The sequence below is a fragment of the Phodopus roborovskii genome, unplaced genomic scaffold, assembly GCF_943737965.1.
Source record: "Phodopus roborovskii unplaced genomic scaffold, PHOROB, whole genome shotgun sequence".
NCBI classification, from domain to species: Eukaryota; Metazoa; Chordata; class Mammalia; order Rodentia; family Cricetidae; genus Phodopus; species Phodopus roborovskii.
Genome location: NW_026126525.1, coordinates 533,687 through 561,153, shown reverse-complemented (window position 1 = coordinate 561,153; position 27,467 = coordinate 533,687). Strand labels below are relative to the sequence as shown.

The window sequence follows — 27,467 nt, the reverse complement described above, 5'->3', positions numbered from 1 at the left end:
AAGGACCTCCTTTGTCCATCCTTGCTGCCCTCGATCCTGAACACTTTTTAAAGTGCTTTTTAGCACAACTAAAAAGAAAAGCTTGCATGAAAGTCCTCAGCCGGGTGTTGGTGGCACACACCTTTAATCTCAGCACTGGGGAGGCAGAGGCAGGCAGATCTCTGTGAGTTCAAGTCCAGCCTGGTCTACAGAGTGAGTTCCAGGCCAGGCTCCACAAGCAATACAGAGAAACCCTGTCTCAGAAAAACAAAAACAAAAAACCAAAGCCACCCTCCCATTAAGCTGGAGCACCTCAGTCTCTTTGTGTGTTAAAGCAAAGATGCCTTATCAATAAGGGCAAAGCTCTGTCCCTTTCCCTCGCCCTCCACTGCACCTCATCATGCAGTGGGGTCCCTAGAGGTGTAAAGTGCGGTGCCAGGCATGTGGTTAGCATTTAAGGCTTGGAGTCGCAACAGTTAGAGCCACAGAACCAGGGTGGACACATCCAGGCTGACAGTTACAGCATGGAATGGTGCTGGTTTCTATTCTCAGTATACGTTGCTGACTTACTGACGAGCTAGTTAAACATAAATAGCAGCCATCATCAGTGGTACCTGGATAGAGTACCCAGGAAACAAGAATAAGAGAGCTCCAGCAGTTGTCCCCAGACCACCTGTTTCTCAAAAGTTTTAATTTCCTGTTCTAAACCTCTCTAAAAACTGCTATTACTGAAGTAGCTGATTGAAATTGACTGTTATTTCCTTCCCCTGGTGTAAGGCAGCAAAGGATAAACAAGAGGGGACACAAAGGACCCCAGTCACCCTCCCCTTGCTAGGTTTCTGTGTGTCTGGTCCTCAATAGAAGTCTGTGGGATGATCAGGGACACTAGGAGACAGAATCTACATAGACAGAGTAGAGCAAAGCCTTGATTCCCCCAGGTTCACATTTTTAGCCATTCCTATTTACAACAGTGTATACCATCAAAACGTTGAAAATCGGCCTGTTTGGGTAAGGATGCAGTTACACTCGCTGCTCACTAAATAAATGAATCTGAATAAATGAATCTCTGACCCACATTCAGAGGCTATGGTCAGTGCAGGCTTCCCTCCAACTAACTTGTTATTAACTTGCCTACTGTCTAACAGATCCCAGAGAGACCAGTTTGCTACACTGTCCAGAACAACACCCTGCTGCTAGCCTGAACCAGTCCAGGGGATCTGACAGCACCAGGCAGGGCACCCTCTCACAAGCCTCTTCCTTACAGCTCCCCCAACAGCAACTGGGATTCATGGCAGTTACAGGATAGCCCTGAAAAGGTTTGTTGTTGCCCTGGTTTATGATTCCTTGGTGTGAAGCCCTAGATCCCAGGGCAGCAAGATGGCTCCACCAATAAAGCACTTGCTTTGCATGTACGAGGCCCTGAAGCCAGACCCCCAGAACCCACGTGAAAAGCCAGGTATGGTGGAGAATTCTTGCAATCCCATCGATGATTAGATGGAAGCAGAAGCAGCTGGGACTTGCTGGCCAGCTGGCCTGGTCTAGTTGGTAAAGTCCCAGGTCAATGAGAAACCCTGTCTCAGACAGAAAGTACACCCAGGTTGCCTTCTGACCCCCACAGGCACGTGTACACACAAGAACTAACATACCCACACACATGAAGGTGCACACATATGCACACACACACACACACACACACACACACACAGAGACTAAATTATTAGATTAGCCAGCCCTAATACCTACCCCACATGATGAACTCTCAAATATAACCAACTGATGTCTTTACTCCTCCATCAATATTTTGGCAAGCAGACAGAAAGGGAATTTGTCATGTGGGCTATTGGAGACAAATTCACTGCAATGGTGGGAATCGCTGGGATACCTGAGGTTATGCTTTAACTGAAATCCTTGGTTAAAGGAAAACTAAAGCTGATTTGGTTTGGTTCATCAACAGGAGACTTCACAAGGAACTATCAGAAGCAAACAATGGCAGCTGCCCCAGGAACTGCACTGACCTCAAGGGCTAGATACCTTCCAAGATAGTGCTGCTGTCCCACAACAGCTGGCCACACCACACAGCGCACTCACAGTAAGGAATGAAGGGGCTGAGGAGGCAAAGGTAGACCTGAATTGTTCTAAGAAGGAATTCTGGTTTAAGCCAGTTCCCATCACCGCCATTGCAGCTGATGGCACACCCCACCCCCAAGCTCTCTCCCCTCTTCTTTCTCAACTCCTTGATGGGGGCAGGATGAGCAGTTGAGGGACCTCAAAACAGCTTGGGTGTAGTGAACACACACGGTAAACAACACAGGCAAGGCTGTTCTTTCTCTGGTTTATAATTCTGACGTGTTCTGCTGACAACACACCCATGCCAGCATGTTCTCTTCCACGAGGTCTTCTGGGCCAAGCAGACTCACAGAGATGAGACGCAGTATGGGGACATGAGCACTATATATAGTATGGAATCAGAAGACCCAGGTTCTGACGTCGTCAGAGTGAAGACACATGAGTGCTCTAAGACCCCGGCCATGGAATTATGAAACCTGAGGACACAGGAGAACCCAGAACACAGGTCAAAAGAGGCTCCAAGCTTCATAGTGTGCTCAAGGATGTCAGCAGCTCTCCATTTCAAGAGGGAAGGCCAAACTACCAAGGGTGCTTTGGACACAAAAGACCACCACCACTCACTGTAAAAGGAAGAGCTCAAACAGGATACTCTGAAGCCGGTTGATCCCCGAAAGGGTCGGATGGTGCAGATTCAAATGCAGCTCCATAGTTTTCATAAAGAAACAGCCCAGACACAGGCCAGACACAGGGGAGGTGGCTCAAAGATGAAGGGCATTTGCTGCTCTTCCAGAAGACCCAAATTCAGTTAAGCTCCATCATCAATCATCCAGGTCACATGGCTCACAAGTAGCTATAACTCTAGGTACACACACACACACACACACACACACACACAAAATCTTTTTTTTTTTTTTTTTAAAAAAAGATATAACCTAAAAGATTTAAAAACTTGACTCTCTAGTTCTAAACAGCACTGAACATTCCTCCCATGTAAACTCACAGCTGAGAAGCCAGGCTGGTACACCATCACACTGGGACCACAGCCTTGGACTCTGTCTTTTCTTTGACACAACCAAGATAAGCTCACCCCGGAAAGTCCTGCCCAGCAAAGAAGATACCGGCATTTGGGGCCTGGTGTTTGCCCCAAGGGCAGAATACTTCCAGGCTACTTTTGTTTGGTTTGTCTGTTTTGGTTTAGCCCTGGCAATCTGGCAGGCAGTCAGTTTCCTAGGGGAGCCCTATCCATGGTGTGGATGCCCTGAGCTTGAAGTCCTTATTCATTTTTGTAAATAGAGCGTGGTTGCCACAGTGACTGGTGCTGTGTGCAGCTGCTTAATAGCAGAGGTCACCCAGAATGTTCCTTGGGCCCTAAGGTCTGTCCCTATGCATCTGGAGCCAGTGTGAGATAGTCATACCACTTAGTACTTCATCCAGGAGTGTGGGCCTTGGGGGACTGGAAAGCCAGCTGCTACATGCGGACATGATGCTCTCACACCTGAAGGTCTTAGCCTGGAGGCTCGGGAAGAATAAAGGGTATGGGAAAAGTGGGACCTTCCTGTCAGGGGCTTTAGCAGCCCCTAGGGCAGTGCAATGGAGCAGACAGAAGGATCTTAGAGACATGAAATTGGACCTGGGTCAGAGGCATTCGTGTATTGTCCAGTCCAAAAGAAACAGGACAAGTGGCTACCTGTGGTACCTACTAGTCCAGCAAGGCAGACCTCCAGGCTCCCTCAGTACTTGTGGCTCTTCTCACCCCACACCCTACCCTAAACTTCTCCATTGCATGGACCCCCACTCCCCTTCTCATCCCTATATACGCTGCCATCTCGTCCAGGCACTTTCTTGGCCCCCTCTCTGGCCCCTCTCTTGGTTGTCTCTTCCTCTCTCATCCCTCTCTTCACTCCCCCTCCTCTCGTGGCCTGTTTCACTCTGCTGGCCACATTCAAGCCTACCACTTTCTCTCCCTGATCTACACTCTTCCAGATGCCTCTGTGAGGCAGAGCCCATTCCCCCACCCCACAGCAGGAAGCTCATCATTCCTTCCACCTAGCAGGAAAATCTACTAATTACTGTTTCCTCCTTCCCAAGGTAACACTGTCTGTCCACAGGCCTGGAGATCTGCTAGGCCTATGGTATACACTGAATGGGCAATGAGCTCCAACCCACGTGGAAGCATCCAATGCCTGTCTGTGTGCCCTGGGAATATCTACCTGTAAAAACCAGGAATCATTTGCCTTCTACTTGGAGAGTGCAGCTTCTGTCCTCTAAGTACAAGCTTTATAACAGAAACTATTTACTATACAAAACAAGTCACTAGGGGCCAAGGAGATGGCTCAGTGGGTAACATATCTTCCTGAGGACTGGAATTTTGATCCATAGCATCACATAATTGCCAGGTGGGTGTGGCAGCCAACTTGTTATCCAAGCCCTCAAAAGGCCAAGACAGGAGATTTCCCCAAGCAAGGTGGCTACCTAGACTAGCCCAACCAGAAAGCCCTGGGCTCACTGGAGAGACCCTGGCTTAATATATAAGGTGGAGAGTGATAGAGGGACACCTGCCATCCACCTCTGTCCTCCACATGCATGCACATTCATAAACATGCATATACACACAAACAGAAAGGCAGTGAGATTACTTATAAATCAAACTCCTTTCTTTGGGCAAAATTAAATCACCTTGTCTGAGGCCCACATAAGTTAATCCCACCGAACTGTCTTTCAACTGAAAAACAGATTCAATGACCAGTCTTTGGAAGCTGGATGTGTGACCCACTCACACCTGTAATTCTAGCACTTGGGAGGTTGAAGCATGAAGATTGCCTGGAGTTGAAAGTCAGTATGGAATATGTAGTGAGTTGGAGGCTAGTCTAGACTACAAATAGTAAGACTACCTCAAAGGGGAAAAAATTAACCTGGTACCATAATCAGATACATAGTCATTTAAAAGACAAGCAGAAACAAGACGTGCTGTTCTCAAAAACACATATTTCCATCTTTGCCAAAAGAACCAACCAGATCATCATAAGGTTGAAAACCCCCCAATTTATCCTAGTAATTCATAAGCCTGAAAATATGGGCTGAACCTGCTTTGCAAATAGAGCTAAATGTTCAAATCCTGGAATTCTTGTCATTCTTGCCCCTATATTTTTATTACAAGCCAGAGAAAAACCAAATAGTTAAGATTGTTTTAAGGCAAGTAACTTCAGCCTTCAAAGACTCCCTGTTAACCTCTGTTTACATAAAGTGTTTCCTTTCCCTATTGAACATCAAAATACACCACAATTAATTACCTGTGTTTAAAGTCCTATTAAATATAATGGCCAATTTATTTTAACAGGGAAAGGGGGGCTAGGCTCTGGACAGGGGCTGGTGCAGACATGTTCAAATCTGCTCCACTCTCTTCAGGGATAGAATGGTAAGACAATACTCACGGAGTTGCATTAGCACATACAGTGTTAGACACACACACACATACACACACACTCAGAGTTAGAGTTAGAGTGGGTGTTTGGAATGGAAGCTGGAGAGATTACATTGGATTGTACACTTCCATTATCGAATAATTTTAAAAAAAATTATCCACCACCAAAAACAACAAGAAAATCTATGACAAAATTAGAATGAGAAAAACAATTAGCTTTATATCCTTATTCATAACTTGTGTCCATTACCTGTACTCAGCCCTTCCTCATCCCAATACTTGGTCTTTTGTTGCTCCCTTTCCTATATGTTCTATCATACCCACATGCACATTTGTCTATATATATCACACATATACATATAAATACATATATATAGAGAGTATGTATATTTGCTAGATTCTGAATATGAGGGGTGATGGTTTTATTCTTTCTGAAAATATGTGATCTTACTTAATATTTTAAGTCTATTTTCCCTCAAATTTTGTGATTTCATTTTTCTTTAGAGCTGAATAGTATTCTACTTTAAATATATTCAAAAATTTCACTGTTCATTCATCTGTTTATGGACAACTAAGTTGATTCCAATTCTTTGCTATAGGGAATGGTTGAATAGCCTTTGGGTCTGGGTATGTTTTTGTTTTGTTTCTTTTTTTTTTTTTCACTTGCAACATTTTTATAATAAAGTTCAAATTTTAAAAATTAAATAAAGAACATAAAACACATATGTCTTTTCTTCCTATCTTGTCTATTTTTCTTTCTATTTTGCCTACGAATGATGTGAGTGTAATAAATAGAGCAATTTTCCAAGTACAAGAACAGCTAAAGAAAGAAAGAAAAAAAAAAAAAAAACCCAAAGGGCTAAGAGTAGGGCCAATGGTAGTGCACTTGCAAAAGGATCTAGATTAAATCCTTAATACTCCTTCCCCCAAAAATAAAGTGAAGAAAATTCAAATTTAGCCTAGAGAGGTGGTATACACTGATGCCAGTGCTCGGGGATTGGAGGCTGGAGAATCAGGAGTTCAAGATCAGCCGCAGCTCTGAGGCAGGGAGGGAGGGAGGGAAAGCACATGGGAACACAGTGCCCCTCAATCACAGAGGGTCTAGCTAGCATTGAGTTCCTTTGGTGAACCAAGACAGATAATCCACAGTCCTTCGAGTGTGCATAAGAGCACTGAACTTTCCAACATTTTCTTTGTCCGAGACAGGGTTTCTCTGTATTGCTTTGGAGCCTGTCCTGGATCTTGCTCTGTAGACCAGGTAGGCCTCGAACTCACAGAGATCTGCCTACCTCTGCCTCCTGAGTGCTGGGACTAAAGCCGTGCGCCACTACTGCCCAACTTTCCAACATTCTTTCACCCATTTTCCACTGCAGTGGAAACACCCATGCTGATGATGGCAGCACTGTCATCCACAGTGTCACGGAACCAAGGTCTCTTCTAAGCCCTTTACATGTCAGTTCCTCACAACCACCCTGTTTAAAAAAGGAAACCAAATTATACTAACTCACTCAAAGTCACCAAGTCAAACAATTAAACCAAGGCAGGCTGCAGGGGCAAGTGTGAAAACTGGCTATAAGGGCAGGGTGCCATCCTCCTCCTGGAGAAAACAATCCAGTTAGTCTCTGGACTGTGCCAGTGAACACTGACCCAAACATATGTCCTCACTCTATGGAAAGTGCAACTACTGTTGTGGCAGATGGGCACAAACACATAAGGAAAAGGGGCCCACACTTCCCTAATTACCTGCTCAGGTGCTCAGCACCTGTCACTTTAATTTTACTTATATTTTCTGCAACGACAGGTAGCCTTTGCAAATCACATAAGAAAATAGAACTACTTGGACATGAAATGATGGAATTTACACTCCATTTTCCTTCTGCACTGTAACGTTTTGATAGCACTTTTGATTCATGTTTCTTGTTTCATTAGCTGGGAAAGTCAAGCTAAGCTCCTGTAACACTTGGCCAGGGCTTCGGGCAGAAAGCTATTACCAGCTGGGCTAACTTAGTAAACAACAATAGCACAGCCTACTCCTGACTTGGATAGGATTAGAACCCTTTCTCTTTAGGAAATCCTCACACAGGAGGAAACAAAAAATGTCTTTTTTTCTGAATGTGTTCGAAAGTTGCATGTAACTAGAGCTATGTCTCTCTGGGGGTCCTTTACTCTCTCCAGTCAGCCTGGAGAACGGACTGGCTGTGACACATTAGAGAGAGGCTAGTGTTTTATTTCTTGTGCTCAGTGAAGAACAGGTTCACGTTGGAGATTCCTAGTTCATCTTTAATGCCGTCATTTCAATACTGAATTGTAGGCCAAGTTCTGGAAGCTGTATACACTAAGCAGCTTCAAGCTGGGTGTGGTGCACCCAGGAGACAGAGGCACAAGAGGAGGGTCACCACAAGTTAGAGGCCAGCTCACCACAGTGAGCTCCAGGCCAGCAGGCTCTCCTACCTATTGCAAAGGACCTCTGTCAGGGATCAATGGGACACAGCTTCATCCCCAACTTCATGGAGCCTCCATCAAAGACCAAATATCTAAGTTGAATTTTAAAACCAAAGCAGCCAGGGATTAGAATTGGAAGACAAATGTCCTCCATAGACTCATTGGTCTACAGTAGTAGAATTTAGGGAAGCTCTAGAAACTTTAGAAGGAACCTTAGCTGAAGTAGGTCACTAGGAATGAGTCCTTGAGGATATCTTGGCCTGGCCTCTTTTGGCCTGACTCATTGCTTTCTATCCTCCATTAAGTGGAGGACCTCTTCCTACACACTTCTGTCACCCAGCAACCAAGAAACAAGCCCTGTGAAGTTACAAACCAAAATAAGCCTTTCCTCCAAAACTTGTCCTCCCAGGAACTGGTGACAGTGGCCACCACCCTGACCAGTTCACCCTTCACCTGGGAAAGGACAGCCATTCAGGAACAGTGTCATGGAAGAGGTATCCAGAACCCTGAACACTGACCATTCCTGTTCAGCTCACAGTCTTACCAGCTCAAGCTACAAACTCGAGGCTTAGTTATTCTATTGTTAGAAAGCAAAAGCTCTTGAGGCACCTAAATTATGACAAAATGGAGTCACTCTTGACACTGAGAGGGATTTTGGTTGAGTAATTCCACACATCTTTTCAGGGCAGAACTAGAGCTAGGAGTGGAGGTAGACTGCAACACAGCAAAGAAGGATCTCATGAGCCAGGAGGTGGTTTAAAATTTAGGCAAAGCCTGAGGATTTCCATCAACAGGGTATTAAATTATTTTTACCATTCAGGCTGAACTGAACAAGATAAAGATTCTTTAATAAAATGTCAACATACTACTAGACTTCTATAATTCCCTAAGAACATGAACTGTTTCCAGAGATAACTTGCTTGATGATAACGATGCTAAAAAGATAAAAATTCTGATAGAGCTGAGGAGATAGATCAGTGGGTGAAATGCTTGCCATGCAAACATGGGGACCTAAGTTTGGTTCCTGGTTGCACACTTGTAATTCTAGTTCATAGGGATGCAAGGAAGCAGAGAAGGGAGGATTCCTCTGGGTTGACTGACCAGCAGGCTTGACCTGACCAGAAGACGCCCCCATCTTCAGGAAACAATAAGAACAAAGAGGAGGACAGCTCATGAGAAAAGACACAAAGTTAACTTCAGGCCTGTGCGTATGTGCACGCCCACCAGAAACATTCTAATATCATGAAAACAATAAACCACAAGTTAAATAGGCAGTGACTGATAGAACCACACCAGTACTGATCAGGGTATAGCTTAGTAGAATATATAAGTGGCACGATGTTATTAGTTCTTGAAAACAATGCAGTGAGACAGATACTGAATCACCTCCACTTTACTGGCAAGAACTAAACAAGGTCACAAGGTTTTCGTGGCAGAGCTGGGTGTGCATCCAGGCATCTGGCTCTAAGTCAGTTCTCCAAAGCACTATGCTCAGTTAAGCACTCTTGTTAGGGGTGAGGATGATTTTTCTTTTTGACGTACCACATAAATGTCCTAAAACATAAAATAAAACTTGTAGTCTAATGAAGGAAGAGCATCACACATTTGGAGTCTATGAGCAGGACAGACTGAATTTACATAATTAATCTGCTGCATTGGTCCAGTGCTCAGAAAGTTAGTTCAGCTCCAAGATCAGAGGTCCAAGCAATAGCTTAGATATCAAAAGAATCTGGTGCAAGAGTTGGAGAGATACCTCAGCTTTAAAGACACAGGCTGCTCTTCCAAAAGACCCCAGTTCAAATCCCAGCACCCATGTGTCTGCTCACAACCATCTATAATCCCAGTCTCTGGGGATTTGGCATAATCCTTCTGGTCTCCTCAGGCACCAGGCACACATGGTGCATAGACATAACATGCAACCAAAGCATTCATACACAGAGAAATAAATAAGTGAAAATGAATGATTAGGCTCAAAATAAGTGACAATATTTTCCCATAACAGTATAATAAACACGATGTGTGTTTTCCCATGAAAATATAACAAACACAATGTATTGGATATTGATGTTTCTGTTAAAGATGAGATATGTTCAAATGGGTAAATACACAATGCTGGCCTTCAATGATGACTGTTTCCATTATATTCCTACTATGTGGAATACAGGATCCTATTTAAAATTTGACTTAGATGGAGACTTAGAAAAGTACTATGCTATTGTCTTCCTTCTTCTTCTTGTCACCTCATTAAAAAAACAAAAACAAAAACAAAAAACTAAAGCACTGTGGTTAAGGATGTAGCTCAGTGGTAGAGTCTTTGCCTAGAATGTGTGAAACTCTACGTGCAATCCCCAGCATCAGTCCCTATCCCCTCCCCCCCAAAAAAGTTAATCCTGAGGTTTGGGATTCTTCATATAACACGAGAGAGAGAGAGAGAGAGAGAGAGAGAGAGAGAGAGAGAGAGAGAGAGGGGGGAAACAGGGACACGAGAGGGGAACATGGGAGAAAGTGCTCCAAACTCAGCTATCCTGCATGAAATTGTCAAAGAATAATACAGAACAAAATAAAACAAAATAGTTCTAAAGTGTGAGACTATTAACTAATTTAATTTTTAAAGTATTGGACTCTAGCCCAGCTGTTGTTATTCATTTTAAAAATTCTCTGTCTACAAATATCAGTGCTGCCTAAACTATCTTCCTAGTGGTCAGGTTTTTAAAGAGCAAAAATAACCTTATAAAGATTATAAGCTGTTATAAATACCTACCACCTACTTCAATATAGATATCACCTGGTTAACCCTGCTGAAGCAGGGGGATCACAGCCTAGATAATATGGCTAGGACCAATCTCAAAAAGTCAATTAATTAACAAAGTGATTTATGAAAAACAACAATTCACATGAAAAACCTTTACATACAACATTAGGACAGAAAAACTCTAGGAAATCAGACACTTTTAAATTTGTGATATTTGCAAACTCTCAGAAGCACTTAGCAATAATTAAAAGTCCCTTGTTCACTGTAGATAAATCTCATCAACATTAAAGCTTCTACTTTTTTATTATTTTACTTGTCGATCCCAGTTCCCTCTCCCTCCCTCCCTTCTTTCCTCCCTCTTACCCTCTCTCCTCCCTCACATGCACCCTGACCACCCTCCCCTCCCATTCCCCACCCCAATTCCACATGTAGGGCAATGCCATCCAGGTGGTGTCATGTAAATCTGTTAAGTCATTTGAAGTAGAGACTAGGACCTCTCTCCTGTCTCTAGGTTAAGGCAGTATCCCTCCATGGGGGATGTGTCTGCATGGTCCTTTTGTGCACCAGAAATACATCCTGGTTCCACTGTCTGAGGTCCCTTAGACTGCTCAGTCCTTCTAGCTGAGACCCATATTCAGCGGGTCTGAGTCAGTCCCATGCTGGATTCCCAGCTGTCTCTATGTGTTTCTGCAACCTGGTCTTGACCTCTCCTTCTGCATCTGGATTCTAGTTTGACTCAGTGTTTAGTTATGGGTGTTTGCTTCTGTTTCCAACAGGTACTAGATAAGGGCTCCATGATGGTGGATAAGTTAGTTGTTGATCTCACTATCAGGGAAGAGCATTTATGGTTGCCTTTCCATGGTTGCTCAAATTAGTTGGCGGCAGTCTTGTAGGTCTCTAGACCTTTCTTTAGGTTCAGTTTTCTCTTCAAACCAATAATGGCTCCCTCTTTTATGTTTGTTCTCTCCCCCCCCCCTCTCCTGTCTTCTATTCCTACCCTGACTCAATCTTCCTAGTCGCATGTGCTATCCTCTCCACTTCTCACTTTCTTCTACCTTCTCTCTCCATTCACTGAGATTCATATAAGGTCCCTCATAGAAGGGAAAAGGAACAAGTCCCCCAGAGCACATGGGAAGTGGGGAGGGGGCAGTGAAAACTTCTACTTTTTAAGGGAAGTTTAAAAGAAATCAATTACAGGTTCTAAACTCAGAACAAGGCCCTTGAATTCCTACCTCAGAAATCTTACTGTGGTGGCTACCCTCTTCACCTCTAACCTTTCCCATAACACATAGAGAAACTGTACACTACCCATAATGCTGAAAAGATGGTGTCCTGAAGCCATAGTGATTTGGAATCATAGAGTTTGGAGGTTGAAGAAACCTCATTAATTCAATGGACCAATCCCCCTTCTCTGACAGTTGAGTAAACTCATAGTCCAGGCCCAAGACTCCTTGGTGTCCTTCATTAAACCTCTGTTTGGGCTAAAAGAAAAGTTTCCCTAGGCTTTCTCCTCTGTGTTATCAGAAGGCACTGATTTGCCTCTTGTGCTTTAATACTGTTGAGAACTAGTTGAACATGGTGGCATGTATGGGTAATCCCAGATCCTCAGGATGCTGAGGCAGGAGGATTAGTTGAGCCCAATAGTTTGAGGCTGGCTGGGACAACTAATGACTCCAAAAAGATTGTGTTTCTTTCAGTCATATATGTATGTGCTCAGTTCACACGTACACATACATTAAGCTTTCACATACACATATGATTACCACAATAGAAACTAAAATTGGGAAGTGTTTAAGTACTTATTAAGTTGTTCAGAGCCAACTTCAGATATGGTACATCCCAACACACATGCATCGTGCATGACAAACAGTTTCTAAAGCAGCTCAATTCAAAGAATAGAATTACACTGTTCTACATTTTTGCAAATCTCTTTAATGGCCAGCTTAATAAAAGACAGCTGGGTTCAGACCTCCTTCTGCATTCAATTTGTTATGGTGCATTACTCTGGTTGAAAGACATGAAGAAATGTGGCCTCACACAGACATAGTTGTCCCTAGGTATTCTCAGAAGATTGGTCCCAGGAACCCCACCACCACCACCATCAGGCATGCTCAAGCCCCTAATGCAAGGCATCACAGACTGCACACAGCCCTCCTGGTACTTTACATCACCTCTAGATTACTTACACTGTCATGTGTGTGAACATTGTGCAGTTTTTCTATTAGATTAGTTGGGTAATGATGAGAAGGAAGGTCTATGAAATGCTGCCTGGGTCACATAATGAACTTTTCACACTCCCATACATTAAAATCCATTGCATTCTTCCAAAGCCCTGGATCATTTTAAAGTGAAAAGAGTAACTTTATGAATAATCAGAGAATTCTGACATAAGCCACTCTAACCAAGTGACCAAGATTAACATCTCCAAGTCATAAGTATCGTCAACAAAATACACTCCTGATCTGATGCCCACAAAAGGCACTGGAGTTCAGTGGTGTCTTTCCCAGTAAAGCAACATGGCTGTGAGATACCAACACACAAACTCAAACAGAAGTGTGTTTGCCAGCACTTTTCTAAAGGGTCAAAAATCATTAAAAGACCAAAGACCAGTCACAGACTAGAGGAATCTAAGGAAATAAGAAACCAAAGGCAACACGAAAACCTGGGTGGATCCTGAACCAAAAAAGAATATTTTGATAAACAAATAAATACTAATAAAGTCCAAATAAACTGAATACTTTTGAAGTATTAATGTAATAATGTTAATAACATTGTACCAGGGTTTTTTCTAGTATAGTTTTGGCCACACTTCTGGTTAAGTCATCATAAGGCAGAGCTAAGTGAAGAACACAAAAGACTTTGGTGTTACCTACCTAAGTCTTTTGTTAGACCTAAAATTATCTGAACATATGAAGGTTTCAAGAATTAACTGCTCTGTCCTTACTTTAAATATGAAGCATGTTTTGATTCATGTCCCATTTTTCAGGCAGCATTTTGGAAAACAATAGTACGGAATTGCCAGGTAATACATCTGATCATGCTGTACCTTTAAAGTCATGTGTTCTGAAGTCACATATTCTAAAGTCAACATGTTCCAAAATCACATAGCACCTCCACTAATCCTGTTAGAAAAGTAGTTAACTACCATGACACTATCAGGGCCATGGTGACGAACACAAGTTCTCCAAATCGTGAATTTTGGTTGAATAAGATCTTATCACTGGCAACAAATATCACTAGTGGTTTTCCTTCAAATAAAAGGCTCACTCTGTACTTAGTCAAAGCTGCCTGCAAAGTCTGGAAGACCAATGCTCCTCCAGGAACATGGTGGTCCATCAAAGACAGACCAGTTCAACTTAGAACTCAAACAGCCACACAGCTGCTCTTCCTGGAGATGCTGCTTCTCACTAAAATGAATTTGGAGGTTTCTACAGCTTCAGCAACAGCGTAAAGGAACTGGAAATTATTCAGTGCAGATGCGTGTTAGTAAGGCCTTGCCCCAATTCCTAGCAGCTTTTTTTTTTTTTTTTAACTTTTTAAATACTATCAAACTCTTAAAAGTTAGCCTAGTTTGAGATATTTAACCTTCTTAGAAAACTATTTTGACCTCGAAGATCTTTGGAAAAGTCTCAAACTCACAATGATACCTGTGAGAAGCACTAATTTGCAGAATTCAAATGCCTGTCAAAGCCAGCCTCAACCAAGGGCTAGAGAAGTATTGTCTAACTTTCTCCTTCTTATGATAAAAAGAAAAAACACCCTAATAAAGCAATTTAAGAGAGAGGCTGAAATCTAGCAGCTTAAAGTTCAAGGAGATGCAGCAGTCCGTCATGGAGGCAGCCCACTGGGAAGCATAGTGGCAGAAGCAGGAGGGTGGCTAGTTACATTTCATCCACATCAGAAAAGACTGAAAAGGAAGTGAAGCAGAATAAAATAAATAAACCACCCCCCGTGACTCCTTCCCTCCAGTAGCTACTCCCAATGCCCCACAATCTCCACGGGTGGCACCAAGAGCTGGGGCCACCTCACATTCAAACCACAACAATTACTTCCTTTAGTAAGCCTGTAATAACCTAACAGAGTCATTGAATAAGTCTTCAAACACCACACTCAGAAGGTAAAACCCCTACAAGATCTTTTGGTCACAAATCTGAGGACCTGACAATCAAACACATGACCTTCAATATTTGGATTCCAAGACTGCTCCAGACTCTGACTTCAGTCCAAAGCAACAAGGATTCTCATTTTAACCATGGTGAAGAGATGCTATGTCTCTCAGAAGGCCTAGTCCAGAGTCTCAACTAAACACATCTTCCTTACAGTGTATAGTGAGACCGAAGTCCCCATAACCTACTGCAAAGCCATCCAGACCAACTTAGCTAGCAACTGGCCTTAGTTACCTGCTCCTGAATGCAGCTTCCTTCTAGTCATAGGGAATGTTAATCGCCATCATTATTAATGAAGATGCTTGACAGGGGCAAAATTATAGCTGTAAATATAAGTTTAAGAAACATATATATGGAATATTGTTCAGACTTGAACACACTGAATTCCTCATGATAAACTACTGTAGCTAGGAGCATGGCACAGTGGTAGGGCACATGCTTAATACATATGAGACACTGGAGGAAAGTCCAAGCACACACAAAAGAAAAGGAAAAGAAAAACATTTACCAAAACTACAAATGTAGAGCAGAAATTTAAAAAAAAAAAAAAAAAAAAATATATATATATATATATATATATATATATATATATATATGAAAGGTATACTATGTTCAGGAACAGAAAAATCAATAAGACAAGCTGTAGACTCCTAGCAAGTTTTGTCTCTCTCAAAATGGACCCTTCCCCCACTTACATGTATTTAAATGCAAATAACCACAGTTACTTCCTGAAATAGCTAAGTTAAAGTCTTTAAAAATGATAAAAATAAAACATAAGTACTAGCCATAGTAGCATCATTGCACAGCTTACCAGGATACAACAGTCGCTGACTTCACTTTCCCAAAGTAAACAGTTCAGTTTAATAAAACTGAAACAAACCAACAACAACAAAAACAGAGCAAGAACGTGGAGCTCGACAGGAAAGTACTCGCCTGCTTGGCACACATGAGGCTGTGGGTTTAACGCCCACACAACACACACCACAAAGTTAGGCATTTGTCAACCCAGAGGCTGCTTCTAAACTGGAAGTGTCTCCTTCATGACTCTGTACAACTTCAGACTCCATGGAGTTGTCCAGAAATGCCTGCAGAAGGGGTTAAAAGTCCAGCTCCTGGGGCCTCTTCTCCCTGAGGTCTCTGAGAGTGGGCCTCAGGGTTAACAAGAAGGCACTGAACTGTGAGGTCAGTCCCTTCCTCCATCAGCACCCTCTCTGCAGGACTCATGAAAACATTTTCCAGTAGTAAACAGAAGTAACAGACTGTCTTGGGCCTTTCTTGAGTTCAGGAAGATCTGACAGTTTCATGAAATGGCCGGGCTCAGATCTCTGAAGTTTTTCCTTAGCATTCTTTTCTTTTGAATCATATTAATAAAGTGCAATTTGGTCTGGCAGTTGCAGCCACTCACTCACTTGGCTGCCTGACCACAGAAGGATGGAGGTGGGGGACATTGCAGCCGGTCAGTGGGAGTTAGGGCCAGGCCTGGGTCTTGGAATATTTCTGAAGGCTGTTTTTACACAAGCTCTCTTATTTGCATGGACTTGCTTGGCCCTTAGATAGAGACAGAATTCTTCCTGCCTTCTTCTACAGCCCTGCACTCAGAACCAAAAGGACTGGTGATCACAGCAAAGGCCTCAGATCCTCGTCTTTAAGGGTCCTCAGGGCACCACTGGTTCTTTATAAGCCATCTGATAGGGCCAAGTCTAAGAACTGTGATTCTGTAAGATATGCCAATACACCCCCAAAACAAAAAGTGTCGATCTGTTTTCCCCTTTTCCCTATGCGGCCTACACTGAGCGGGACACAGAATTTCAAACTGAGGGTTTTTTAATTTTTTTTCAAAATTTTAAGCATTGTTTTCTTAATGTACTAGGAATTTGTATTTTTCACTTCCTCCTGCCCACCCACTTTAAACAGGCTTATTAATATGTTGAGTGTGCTCTTGGGGTAAGGTATTTTTGGTAAGACCAAAGACTAAGGACAGATTAGATGTGTCAGTAAGTGTCCTAAACCCCCAGCCCCTAATAGCCTAAACCTGATACCTTTGAACATTTAATACTCGGGACCTGAACTGCCTGAAGATAAACTGCACTTCCCTCCCCACTCTCCGAGAAGACCTTGGGAAGTATTTATTTGGTTAATGAATGTTAAGTGATTGTATTTCTCTCACTAAACAAAGCACACACACAGCTTCCAAAGGAAGTCCTTTGCCTCTTCTGGGTCTTTCAGGGGCCACAGAAGTGCTGTCATCCCTAAGCCTGGAACAGCAAACTGATAATTCAGGGAAGAATAAGGCAAAGTGTACTTCTCCACAAAGAACAGCTACACCCCTCTTGGCCCAACTCCAAAAGGCAATTGAGCCTGGAAGGTCCGGCTAATCTCTGCCAACCCTCTCTGCAGGCTTTGGGTTTTCTAGCATGTGCTTTGCAAATAATCTAACAATTAATTAGTGCTTTTGAATCTGTCCCCTATCATTAGCAAACCACTGCCAGACAGCCTCTGATAGCATCCTCTAGAGCTAATTAAGCCTGGCAAACACAGGAGGCTGGATTGTAGGGCACCCACCAAAGCCACAATGAGACCCAGAGCTGTCCCTGACAAAAACAAGGGTAGGTGCTCAGGTCAGGCCCTGGGCCTGAAATTCAAATGATTTCTTTCACCAGAAAGACTTTTTTCCGGTTTGACATTGTTTCCAGGCCACATTCCCAACCCCTCTCCTCACCCACCCCCCAAAAAGTACTTTAAGAAAATAAAAATAGTCTCTTTCCCCCTCTTCCTCCCTCCCTCTCCTACCCTCCCTGTCCCACTCTTAATTCCCATCTTCCATTCAAAGAACCCTGCACAATCCAAGCTGTTCCCCTTCCCATAAGCTCAATCATGTAGGGAGTTTTTCTGGTTCTTCGTGATCTAAGGCCACTGAGAAGTCAAGCCTGCTCCATATACACAGTCAACAAGAGAAACATGGGGAGGGAGGTTACTAGAAGAAGAAAATGGGAGGGGTGCTCCCTAGAGACAAAAAGAGAAAATACTACAGCATTCCTCTAAACTTTCCTAGCTCAGTCTCACAGAAAGACTGCCTCCTGATGCTGTGGCAAGCTTAGGCATGAGGTTTCAGAAAGCCAAGTCAGAAAGGGCCCCTCCTCCTCAAAGGCACGCCTTTGAAAGACAAGAATCACAGAATTGTCACCATTCATTTAGTGAGCAGATCTCTTCCAAAGGTCCGCCTTGTAGTAAGTGACCCTGGTTACCTCTGGTATCCCAGAGTGTGATCTGCTCCAAGATTAAAGGGAAGGAGGTGGCTTCAAGATTAAAGAACTAACCACAAAAGTATGCAAGTCAGAGTTCAGATCCCCAGACCAATGTAAAGGTTGGGTGGGCTCTGTGGCTCATCTGTAATTCCAGAACAAGCTGACTAGCAAAATTAGCCATTTCAGTGAGCTCTGAGTTTGATTGAGAGACCTGCCTCACTGAGTGAAGAGGAAGAGTGATCTCAAAGATGGGCAATTCATCACATCAACCTTGAGCTTCCACATGCACACCCATGCAAAACATGCATATATTCTGTCACACACATGCAAAACATGCATATACACCCTCACACATACAAAATATGCATATACACCCACACACATGCAAAACATGAATATACATCCTCACCCATGCAAAACATGCATTTACACCCTCATACATATAAAATATGCATATATATATATATATATATATATATATACACACACACACACACACACACACACACACACACACACACACATTTGCACCCTCCAATGTTCCACCAAGGGGTGGGGTCATCACATGATCACATGGCCTAAAAGGTCCTACACTATGCAGTTATACATAAAACACTGCACTGTCATACCCACCCAAGCTCTCCTCCCCTTACAGTCAATTCTCAACGATCCCAGCAGACACCTGACCTGCCTGTTATAACCTGAGCTCTTCAAGCTACCACCTCAACACTTTCACCCTTCTGCTTACTGTTCCCCTGCAGAGCCGTTTTCCTCACTTCCTTCAGTATTGTATACAAATATCAAGTTAATGAGGCCCTTCCTGACCGCATTCATTGTCTATGGCATGTGTGTGTGTGTGCGCGCACGCGCGTACATGAGTATGGGTGGACAGATAAGTGGGGGAGGGATACAAGGAAGGATTATTGGGTGGACAGCTGGAAGGTTGGGGGTGGCTGGATAGACAGATAGATGGATGAACAGAGGGACAGATGGGTGGATGGGTAAATGGATGGATACTTAGATGTGCTTTCGTATGATGGGCCTTACATATTATAAGCCTATAATCTATTATTGAGCTACAAGCCCAAATTCCAACTTAATTTTTTAATCAGTACTTTTGGGTGGTATTAGGATAAAATCCAGGGCTAGTGAAATCTATTCCCTTCTCCTCTTCCTACTTTAGACAGGGTCTCAAGAACAATGACTTTGAACTACCTGTGTAGCCAAGGATGACCTTGAACTTCGAATCTTCAACCCTGGGCTCATGAGGTCTGGGACTGCAGGCATGTCTCACTCAGACTGTTCTATGCGGTGCTGGAGATTAAACCAAGGCTTGGTGAGCACCAGGCAAACACTCAGCCATCCAACCTGGCTTCCAACTGCTCTCCTCCCTTACCAAGCTCAGTTCCCTTTGCCTTTGTCCAGTGGAGACTGAACCCACTAAAGGGACAGAATTACTGTTTCTGCTCTATTCTTCCCCATTCCATACATGGTTCATTAGATCAAGTACTTTTGTCTGCCCCCACCCCCCATCCTCCACCCCATTATATCTCCAACACCTGGAACAGTGTCTTGAATACAGTAAGCATGCAATAAATGCTGGCTGAATAAAGCAACCAATTAGCAGTTTAAGAAGTTAACTATGCAAAAAATGAATATGGACAAAAGCACTGACTCCTAAGTTCCCCCTTTGTGAGCCTCAGAAGCCAGCAAAGTGCCTGAGTCTTTAGCAGGTTAGTCACAACCTCTTGGCAAGACCACAGGTTTAATCTAAACATGGTGGGCATATGAAAATGTAAAGCAAATGCAAAATGATGAATGGTCCCTGCTTCATCTTGCAAAGGCACAGGGCCAGGTATCAAGGATCAGTTATCTAATTTCCTATGTATATAACTGTGCCCAACTATAAACTTTCGGCAGTTATATGGCTGTCTGGGAACATACAGATAGCCTGTCCTGGTGAAAATGTCAATCACTGTTCATAAAGAACACTGCCATTGGTACCCTAAAATAATTCAAATAATCAGAAATCCAGAGCTGGTAGCAACTACGCAGCCTAGGGCACAGATGCAAAAGAGAAAGAATGTATTCTGCAGCCAAATCTGATATCAGATCTGTGGGTAATATTATTTATGATCTATTAAAGTTTGCCTGAAGAATCAGAAAGCAAAGCCAGCCACAAGCTATAGAGGTCAGGCAGTGGTGATACACACCTTTATTCCCAGCAACCATACTAGCTAGCTGGGCAGTGTTGGCACACACCTTTAGTCCCAGGATCAGGAGTCAGGCAGATGGGCCTCTCTGAATTCAAGGCCACCCTGACCTACACAAGAGTGAAGAGTAACAATAAGTGATCCCAGCACTTAGAGTCACACGCCTTTAATCGCAGCACTAGGAAGGTGGAGGCAGGAGGATATGGCTGGGCGGTGAAAGGAATATAAAGAGGAGGAGACAGGAACTGAGAGCTTTTGCCTCTAAGGATTCATGGAGACAGGATCAGCCATTTCAGCTGGGTAGAAGTAAGATCTACTGGCTTGGCTGCTTTGCTTCTCTGATTTTCAGCTTGAAGCTTGAACTTCAATATCTGCCTCTGTGTCTTTAATTTCCATGTTATAGACAATCTCATTCACTGTCCCACTAACCACCCTTCCTATTCTGTGTGTATATTTGGTTACCCAAAGCAAACATCTGTTAGTAAACTGCCTTGCAAATACACACCACACACACACCCTTTTATTAATAGCTATTAGTTACTCACACACACAGACACATACCATATACACACGTACCCCACATATGCCACACACACATGCACATACATACACTACATGCACACAGTGCAGAACAAGGGAATCTTTGAGAAATAACTACTCACTATCCCACATGCATGTATGTATGTGTTGTTTCTGTGCAAAAAACTAAAAGGGAAGGAAGAGAGGAAACGCTTCATCATCTATGGACATATACAGTATCCCCATGAAGAACACAGACCAAAGGCAGATCACTGCAGCCACTCAGATCTTTTCAAATAAACAATTATTTGTTCTTTAAACTAGATGGCTCAGCATGTGAAGGAAGTTGCCACCATGCCTGCTTAATCATCAGGACCCACATGGACTCTCCTCCAGACTTCTGACTTACACATGTGTGTTATGCTGTGGTACACACTTGTAACACACACAAAACACAACACACTAAATATAATTAAAAATAGAGTAAGTATAAAACTTAGTGCCCTGGTGATGCCTCATACTTTACTGACAATAGACGTTCTCTATGCATCAAAAAGAAATATTAAACACAAAAGTAAAGAACTGAAGACAAAAAATAATTACAGGCTGTAATTAATAGTCATCTCTATGCTGAGAGACACTGTAATGAAGGCTGAGAAGGAGTTTATTTCAGGCTTACAGCTCCATAGGATTAGAGTCTATGATCATCATGTCAAAAACATAGCAGCAGGCAGCTAGATCTGTAGTTAAGACTTAAATCTTTACCAAAAGCAAGAGGCAGAGAGAGGCACTGGGAATGGCATGGGCTTCTGCACCTCCTCCAACAAAGCCACACCTCCTAAACCTTCCCAAACAGTTCCATCAGCTGGGACCCAGCATCCAAATACATTAGCCCATGTGGTTTTGTTTTCATTAAAACCACACAGAAGCCAAATCAATTCCTGTGTCTCAAGACCTCAGGTTTGGCAAGAGAAGATATCTCAATCTGTTTTGAACCTTTAAGAGTACAATGCTTAGTCCTTCCCGTTGCTGCTTTGGTGGGGATTTTGTTGGTGGTGGTTGTTGGTTAGATAGTGGTCTGATTGCCATTCTGTAATTCGTAGATCATTAATGCAAAAGCCAGAGGTCCTACACAACAAGTGGGTAAAGAAAATGAGGCTCATTGCACAATGGAGTCCACTCAGGTCTAAAAAGGAGGAAATCTTCTCTGCCCTGAAGCACGGATAAACCTGGAGGATGTTACATTAAGTGAAATAAGCAAGACAGATACTGAACAATCTCACTCATACAAAACATAAATGATCAAATTCATGGAAACAGAGTCAAATAGTGGTTCCTGAGGCTGTGGTGGGGACTGTGGAGACATTAGTCAAGTGCTACAAAATCTCAGGAGGAAATGGTTTAAGGGCAACAAAGTATCATGGTGACTGTAATCAGTCATGATGTATGGTGAATGCCACTTGCTGGGTAAAGGCCAGAATATTGCTCAGCGGGACCACTGAAGTTCTTGCTGCCCAACCTGATAATCTGAGTTTGATTTCTGAAACTCGCCTGGTAGAAGAAAACTGGGCTCCTGCAAGTTGTCTTCTGGTCACACTTCCCAGTGGCACATGCATGCACACACAACACACTAATTCTTTTTACATTGCTGAGAGCAAACTCTAAGTGTTCTTACCACACAAACAAAACAGTGGTAAATGTGGGGGCCAGTAAAATGGCTCAGTGGTTAAAGGTGCTTGCTGCCACCTGATTATCTAAGTTTGATCTCCAGGTCCCACAGGATAGGAAGAGAGACCTAGATCCCACAAGTTGTCCTCTGATCTCCACATACCAACCAAGGCACATACACCACACACATATAAATTAGGACAGGCAATTCAAATATTAAATATGTCATCTCATAATATAAATACACATACTATACATATATTAAAATGTCACATGCGATGGGCGGCATTGGTGGCTCACGCCTTTAATCCCAGCACTAGGGAAGCAGAGGCAGGTGGATCTCTGTGAGTTCGAGGCCAGCCCAGTCTACCAAGCAAGTTTCAGAACAACCTCAAAGCAAAACAGAGAAACCCTGTCTCGAAAAACCTAAAACAAAACAAAACGGTCATATTGGACCTCGCAAATATATCTTAATTGTCAAATAAAAAATAAAATTGAGTGTCAGTATCTTTGGGACAACATAACAGAAAAAGTATAAACTCTGGGTTTCTTGTTTTTGTTGTGTTTTGTTTTGTTTGGGAGTTGAACTATTTGTTTGTTTGTTTGAGTTGGTGTCATGTGGTCAAGCCAGCCTTAGCCTTGAACTTGTCATATAACTGAAAATGACCTTGAACACCTCATCTATCTGCCTATACTTCCAAGGGCATGGAACTTTGGTCAATACTTCTCTACCCCTCTCACCATATGGCTGTACATTAGTTTATGAATTTATTTCTCAATGTATCTGCACTTAACTTTCCCCACATTGGCCTTCTCACTTGTAACATGAGTTAAAATATTGGCCATAGAGGCAGTGGCGATGTTAAATGCCAAGATCATGCGTTTTCTGTAAGGATTAATTAAATGAACAGATCTGTGTCACCTGCCCCAGAGGCTGCTGGGAGGTTTGGGTGGAATGGGAAGCAGAGAAAGCATCTTGAAGATGGTTGCTACAATAGGATACAATTATTAGCTTAGACACCCTCCAAGCACTCCAAACATTCTCAACTCATCGGCCTTCTTCCCCTTCCTGGATCCCGCCCAGCCTTCAGGACAGAGCACACAAGAGTCCCCTCAGTAAAGCCATGGGGACTCTGGGCATTCCTCGCACACGGATTTTTGTTGTTACTCTTAAAACAAGAGTTTCATGTATCCCAGGATAGCCCAGACTTGTGTGGCTGAGGATAACCTTAACTCTTGATTATCCTGTCTTCCTCTCCCAAGTGCTAGGACTGATTAGAGGTAATTCCCAGCTCTGACTACTCTGCTGTATGGTTATATTTAGCCTAACTAAAATTCAAGCACTTGAGAGAAGCAATGAAGTGTGTGCCCCTTTGCAGACCGCCACCTCTCACTGTGCTTGTACATGGCAGAAACTGTGAGTGACGTTTCAAAAGGGTACAAATGTTCTACAGAATTAATATACGATAAAATGAGGGTATGGGTAGCTCAAGGAGAACCCATCATCACTCCCTCAGATGCCTTTCAGGTGGGGTGTGGGGGGTGCACACCATTAACCCCAGCACACAGGAGGCAGAGGCCAGCAGATCTGTGCCAGTTCAGAGCCAGCCTGCTCTACACCGTGAATTCCAAGCCAACCAGAGATACAAAGTAAGACTCGGTTTCAAATGGTAACAACAGAGAAACCAAAGCAAAAGCAAATGCTGTCCAGGTTGTCATAACACAGAATTGTCCAGGTTCAATCACCAATCTCAAAGAAAACCTATGGCTGACTCTGTAAACAGTGTAACCCTGAGAAGATGACCCAACCTTCCTGTATTTCTGTTCCCTCGTCTATGAAATAGGGATAAACAAAGTGTTCTTAAGGTTGCTCTAGAGATGAAATTATAATATGTAGAAGGCACTTGGGATTCAACTCCACCAGGCTACCCCCAAAAGCGTTTTGTGAAGCAAAACAAGTCTATTTGGAGAGCTAATAAAAGGGCTGGGATGTGGCCCAGTCGGTGAGTGCTTGCCTAGCACATATGAGGTCCTGGGATTCATCCCAGCACAATATAAACTGGCCACAGGGACACATGCAAATAATTCAGCACTCTAAATGTAAAGGCAGGAAGGTCAGAAGCTCAAAGTTGTCCTCAGTTACTAGCACACTTGAGGTCAGTCTGGGCTATATGAGGGGTAAAGGAGGGAGCCACCATATATCAGCACAAGCAAGACTATTTTCCCTCCATCTAGTCCCATTAGGTTGAGCAAAATGACACCAATTAACAAACTTCTCTACTTAAAATGCCTCCCTAGGGGTTAGTGCTCAGTCAGTAAAATGCTTGTCTTGTATGATGACCTGAGTTCAATCCCCAGACAGTCCCTGGAACCCACATTCTAAAAGGCTGTGTGTGGGGGCACACACTTGTAACCCTTGACATTTCAAGAAAGAGTCAGATGAGTGGCTCAGCATCAAATGGCTAGCCAACCCTGCCTACTTGGTGAGTTCTGGGCCAGTGAGGGGCCTGTCTCAGCAAAAAGTGCACAGAGCCTGAAAAGTGTCTTCTGAAGTTGTACTCCGACCTAGATATACACATACATGTGCACACACACTCATGCACACACATCAGGAAAACAAAGACACACCAGGCATCCCATGGTTCGTGTAAAATCTGTGGCTCTTGTATTTTCTACTCTGCAAAGCTTTGGATATACATATATACACATATATATAACATACATATGTGTATAATATATGTGCATTTTATATATATGACTAAGTACATTTTTCTCCCCTGATGGTCTGAAAGAGAAAGGCAGTCTTTGGCAAGACTGATTCACTATCAAAACTATCAAAGCTGCACAAGCGATCACACCCCCACGTTCCCATGAGGCAGCTCCCTCCTTCAGTAATGTTTTTGTCTGACATGTGCTCTGCATGTACCTAGCACAGCTCCATGCCTTATCACAGCTTGTGTGCTTTCCCTCCCTCTTAGTTCATTTCAATGTTAACATCTTTTTTTTTTTTTTTTTTTTTTTTCTGGACATGCTGGTAGCTACCTTGAATCCTGCCATTCAGGAGGCAGAGGTAAGTGGATTTCTGTGTGTTCCAGGCAATCCTGTGCTACATAGAGAGACCATCTCAAAAATAAACAAATAAAATAAGGAATGAAGGAAGGAGGGAGGGAGGGAGGGAGGGAGGGAAAGAAAAGATTCATTTGAATGCACACACTGAAAGGCAAATAACTCTTCAATGATGACATAAAATGAGACTGCTGACAGAGAGTCACACTAACAGATTGGGCAGCTGAAGTTCACACACTGGCATTTAAAAGAAAAACAACTGTCTTTCAAAATGTTTGCAACAGTGGGGGGCCGTATTCTGATCCCCAGTCTTACACGTTGATTTCTGCCAACTGGCCTCCCCACGGTCTGTCTGCAAACAGCCCCATCTGTCTGCGAAGCCTCTGTGGTCAGATACTATCTTCCATCCACGTGAGATGGGGACATAGACTCTGGACTCTCCATGCCCCAGCTAAACAAGTCTGTGTAGATGAACTAAGTGTCTTCATCTTTCATTTTATCTCCTACAAAATGTCACAAATAATTGCACCTCGCTCAGAGTTTTGATCACATGAGCTTATTAAATTAAGGTATTTTTACTCTTTTTTTTTTTTTTTTAATACTATGCTTATTTAGCTCAGTGGCTGACTGTAGTACATATTTAAGTCGATGCTGTTCTTGTTGAGGACTGCTGGTTCCCAGAACTGAGCCAATGAACTGCTTTTGTATAACACATTGCAAAATATTCGTAGAGCAAATGGCGACAAAATAGAACAAAACCTCCCAAATTTGTCATGTGGCCTTGACATGAAGCACCAAGATGCTGGCTGCAGGATGATATTCCTAACACAGCCGCTTGTTCCCCTTCACACCACCCTTACACTCTGATGGTCTCCAGGAAACACAAAGTTCCCTCCCCCCCTTCTTTTTTTCCCTTCAGCTTGAGATGGCAGTGTGGGCCTCACTCAGACAAGACAAGCACTCTGACCCACCTCTAGACCTCCCTCTTCTTCTTGAAGGGTTCTTGTTCATATATCTGAAGCCACAGAAACTAAACACGTTCCTCCCCAAATCTCATAAGAGTGCTAACCCTATATAGAAGATCTATTTGTTTTGCAAGGATATTCCTTGAAAAGAATAAAAAGAACCGTGAAATTCTTATTTCGATATCATCTATGCATGTAACGATATCAGGTGGTGCTCCTTGCTGTCTGCCTGCCTCAGCAGAGGTTAGCTGGGTTTCCACTTGGTGACTTTAGAATGTCTAACCCCAGTCTAGTGAACTGTAACATAGGCAAACGTACTATGCATCTGGATTGTATTTGCCTAAAGAACATAAAATATTCATGTTTTACAAAAAGATAGCATGGCCTAAATATTTCTAACCAAAGAGAGTGTGGAGGAAAAGAAAACAGGCATTCAAGAAAAGATACGAAGCAAGCAATTCAGAATGAGAATTACCTGCAGAAGCCCAGGAGCTCATCAGGGCAAACATGGTGATCATGTGGTGAGACGTCATTGCCATTTCTCCAACAGAGTCAGTCCCCTCCAGTCAGGCAGCTTTGGTTTTTTCAGATCAAAGATGAACTTGGCAAGTCAGATGTGGCCTTAAAAATCCCTCTCTGCAATTTTCAAATTGCCTATAAAAATAAACAAATTTCAGTGAAAAAGCAGTGTTGAAATTTCACAAATGAGCACACATTAAATGTTAAAAGTTAAATGGGGAATTTCTGAGAAGTACTGGAGAGAAACAATTTGTCATGAGAAATACCAGGACAGCACTTAGACAAACCAGGGCAAGGGTTGGGGATTATCTAACAAAGACTTTCACAGAAAATAGTTTTGAAGGTGACATGCTTACACTTGACATTCTAAACGTTTGGGGAGTTGAAAGGGGTTGTTTGGGACAGGTTCTATGTTTCCCAGGCTAGCCCAGCACTCTGGGGTTCA

At 43.0% G+C, this 27,467-nt stretch overlaps 1 protein-coding gene across 1 annotated transcript in view; it reads right to left on the bottom strand.

Moving 5' to 3' along the window:
* Positions 1 to 27,063, bottom strand: part of Tgfbr3 (transforming growth factor beta receptor 3) — a 150,378-nt gene extending 123,315 nt beyond the window's left edge. Inside the window, exon 1 of the mRNA XM_051198460.1 lies at positions 26,979 to 27,063. Within this exon, the coding sequence (XP_051054417.1) occupies positions 26,979 to 27,042 (64 nt within the window). The 5' untranslated portion in view covers positions 27,043 to 27,063. The remainder of the gene's footprint in view (positions 1 to 26,978) is intronic.
* Positions 27,064 to 27,467: the final 404 nt, after the last annotated feature.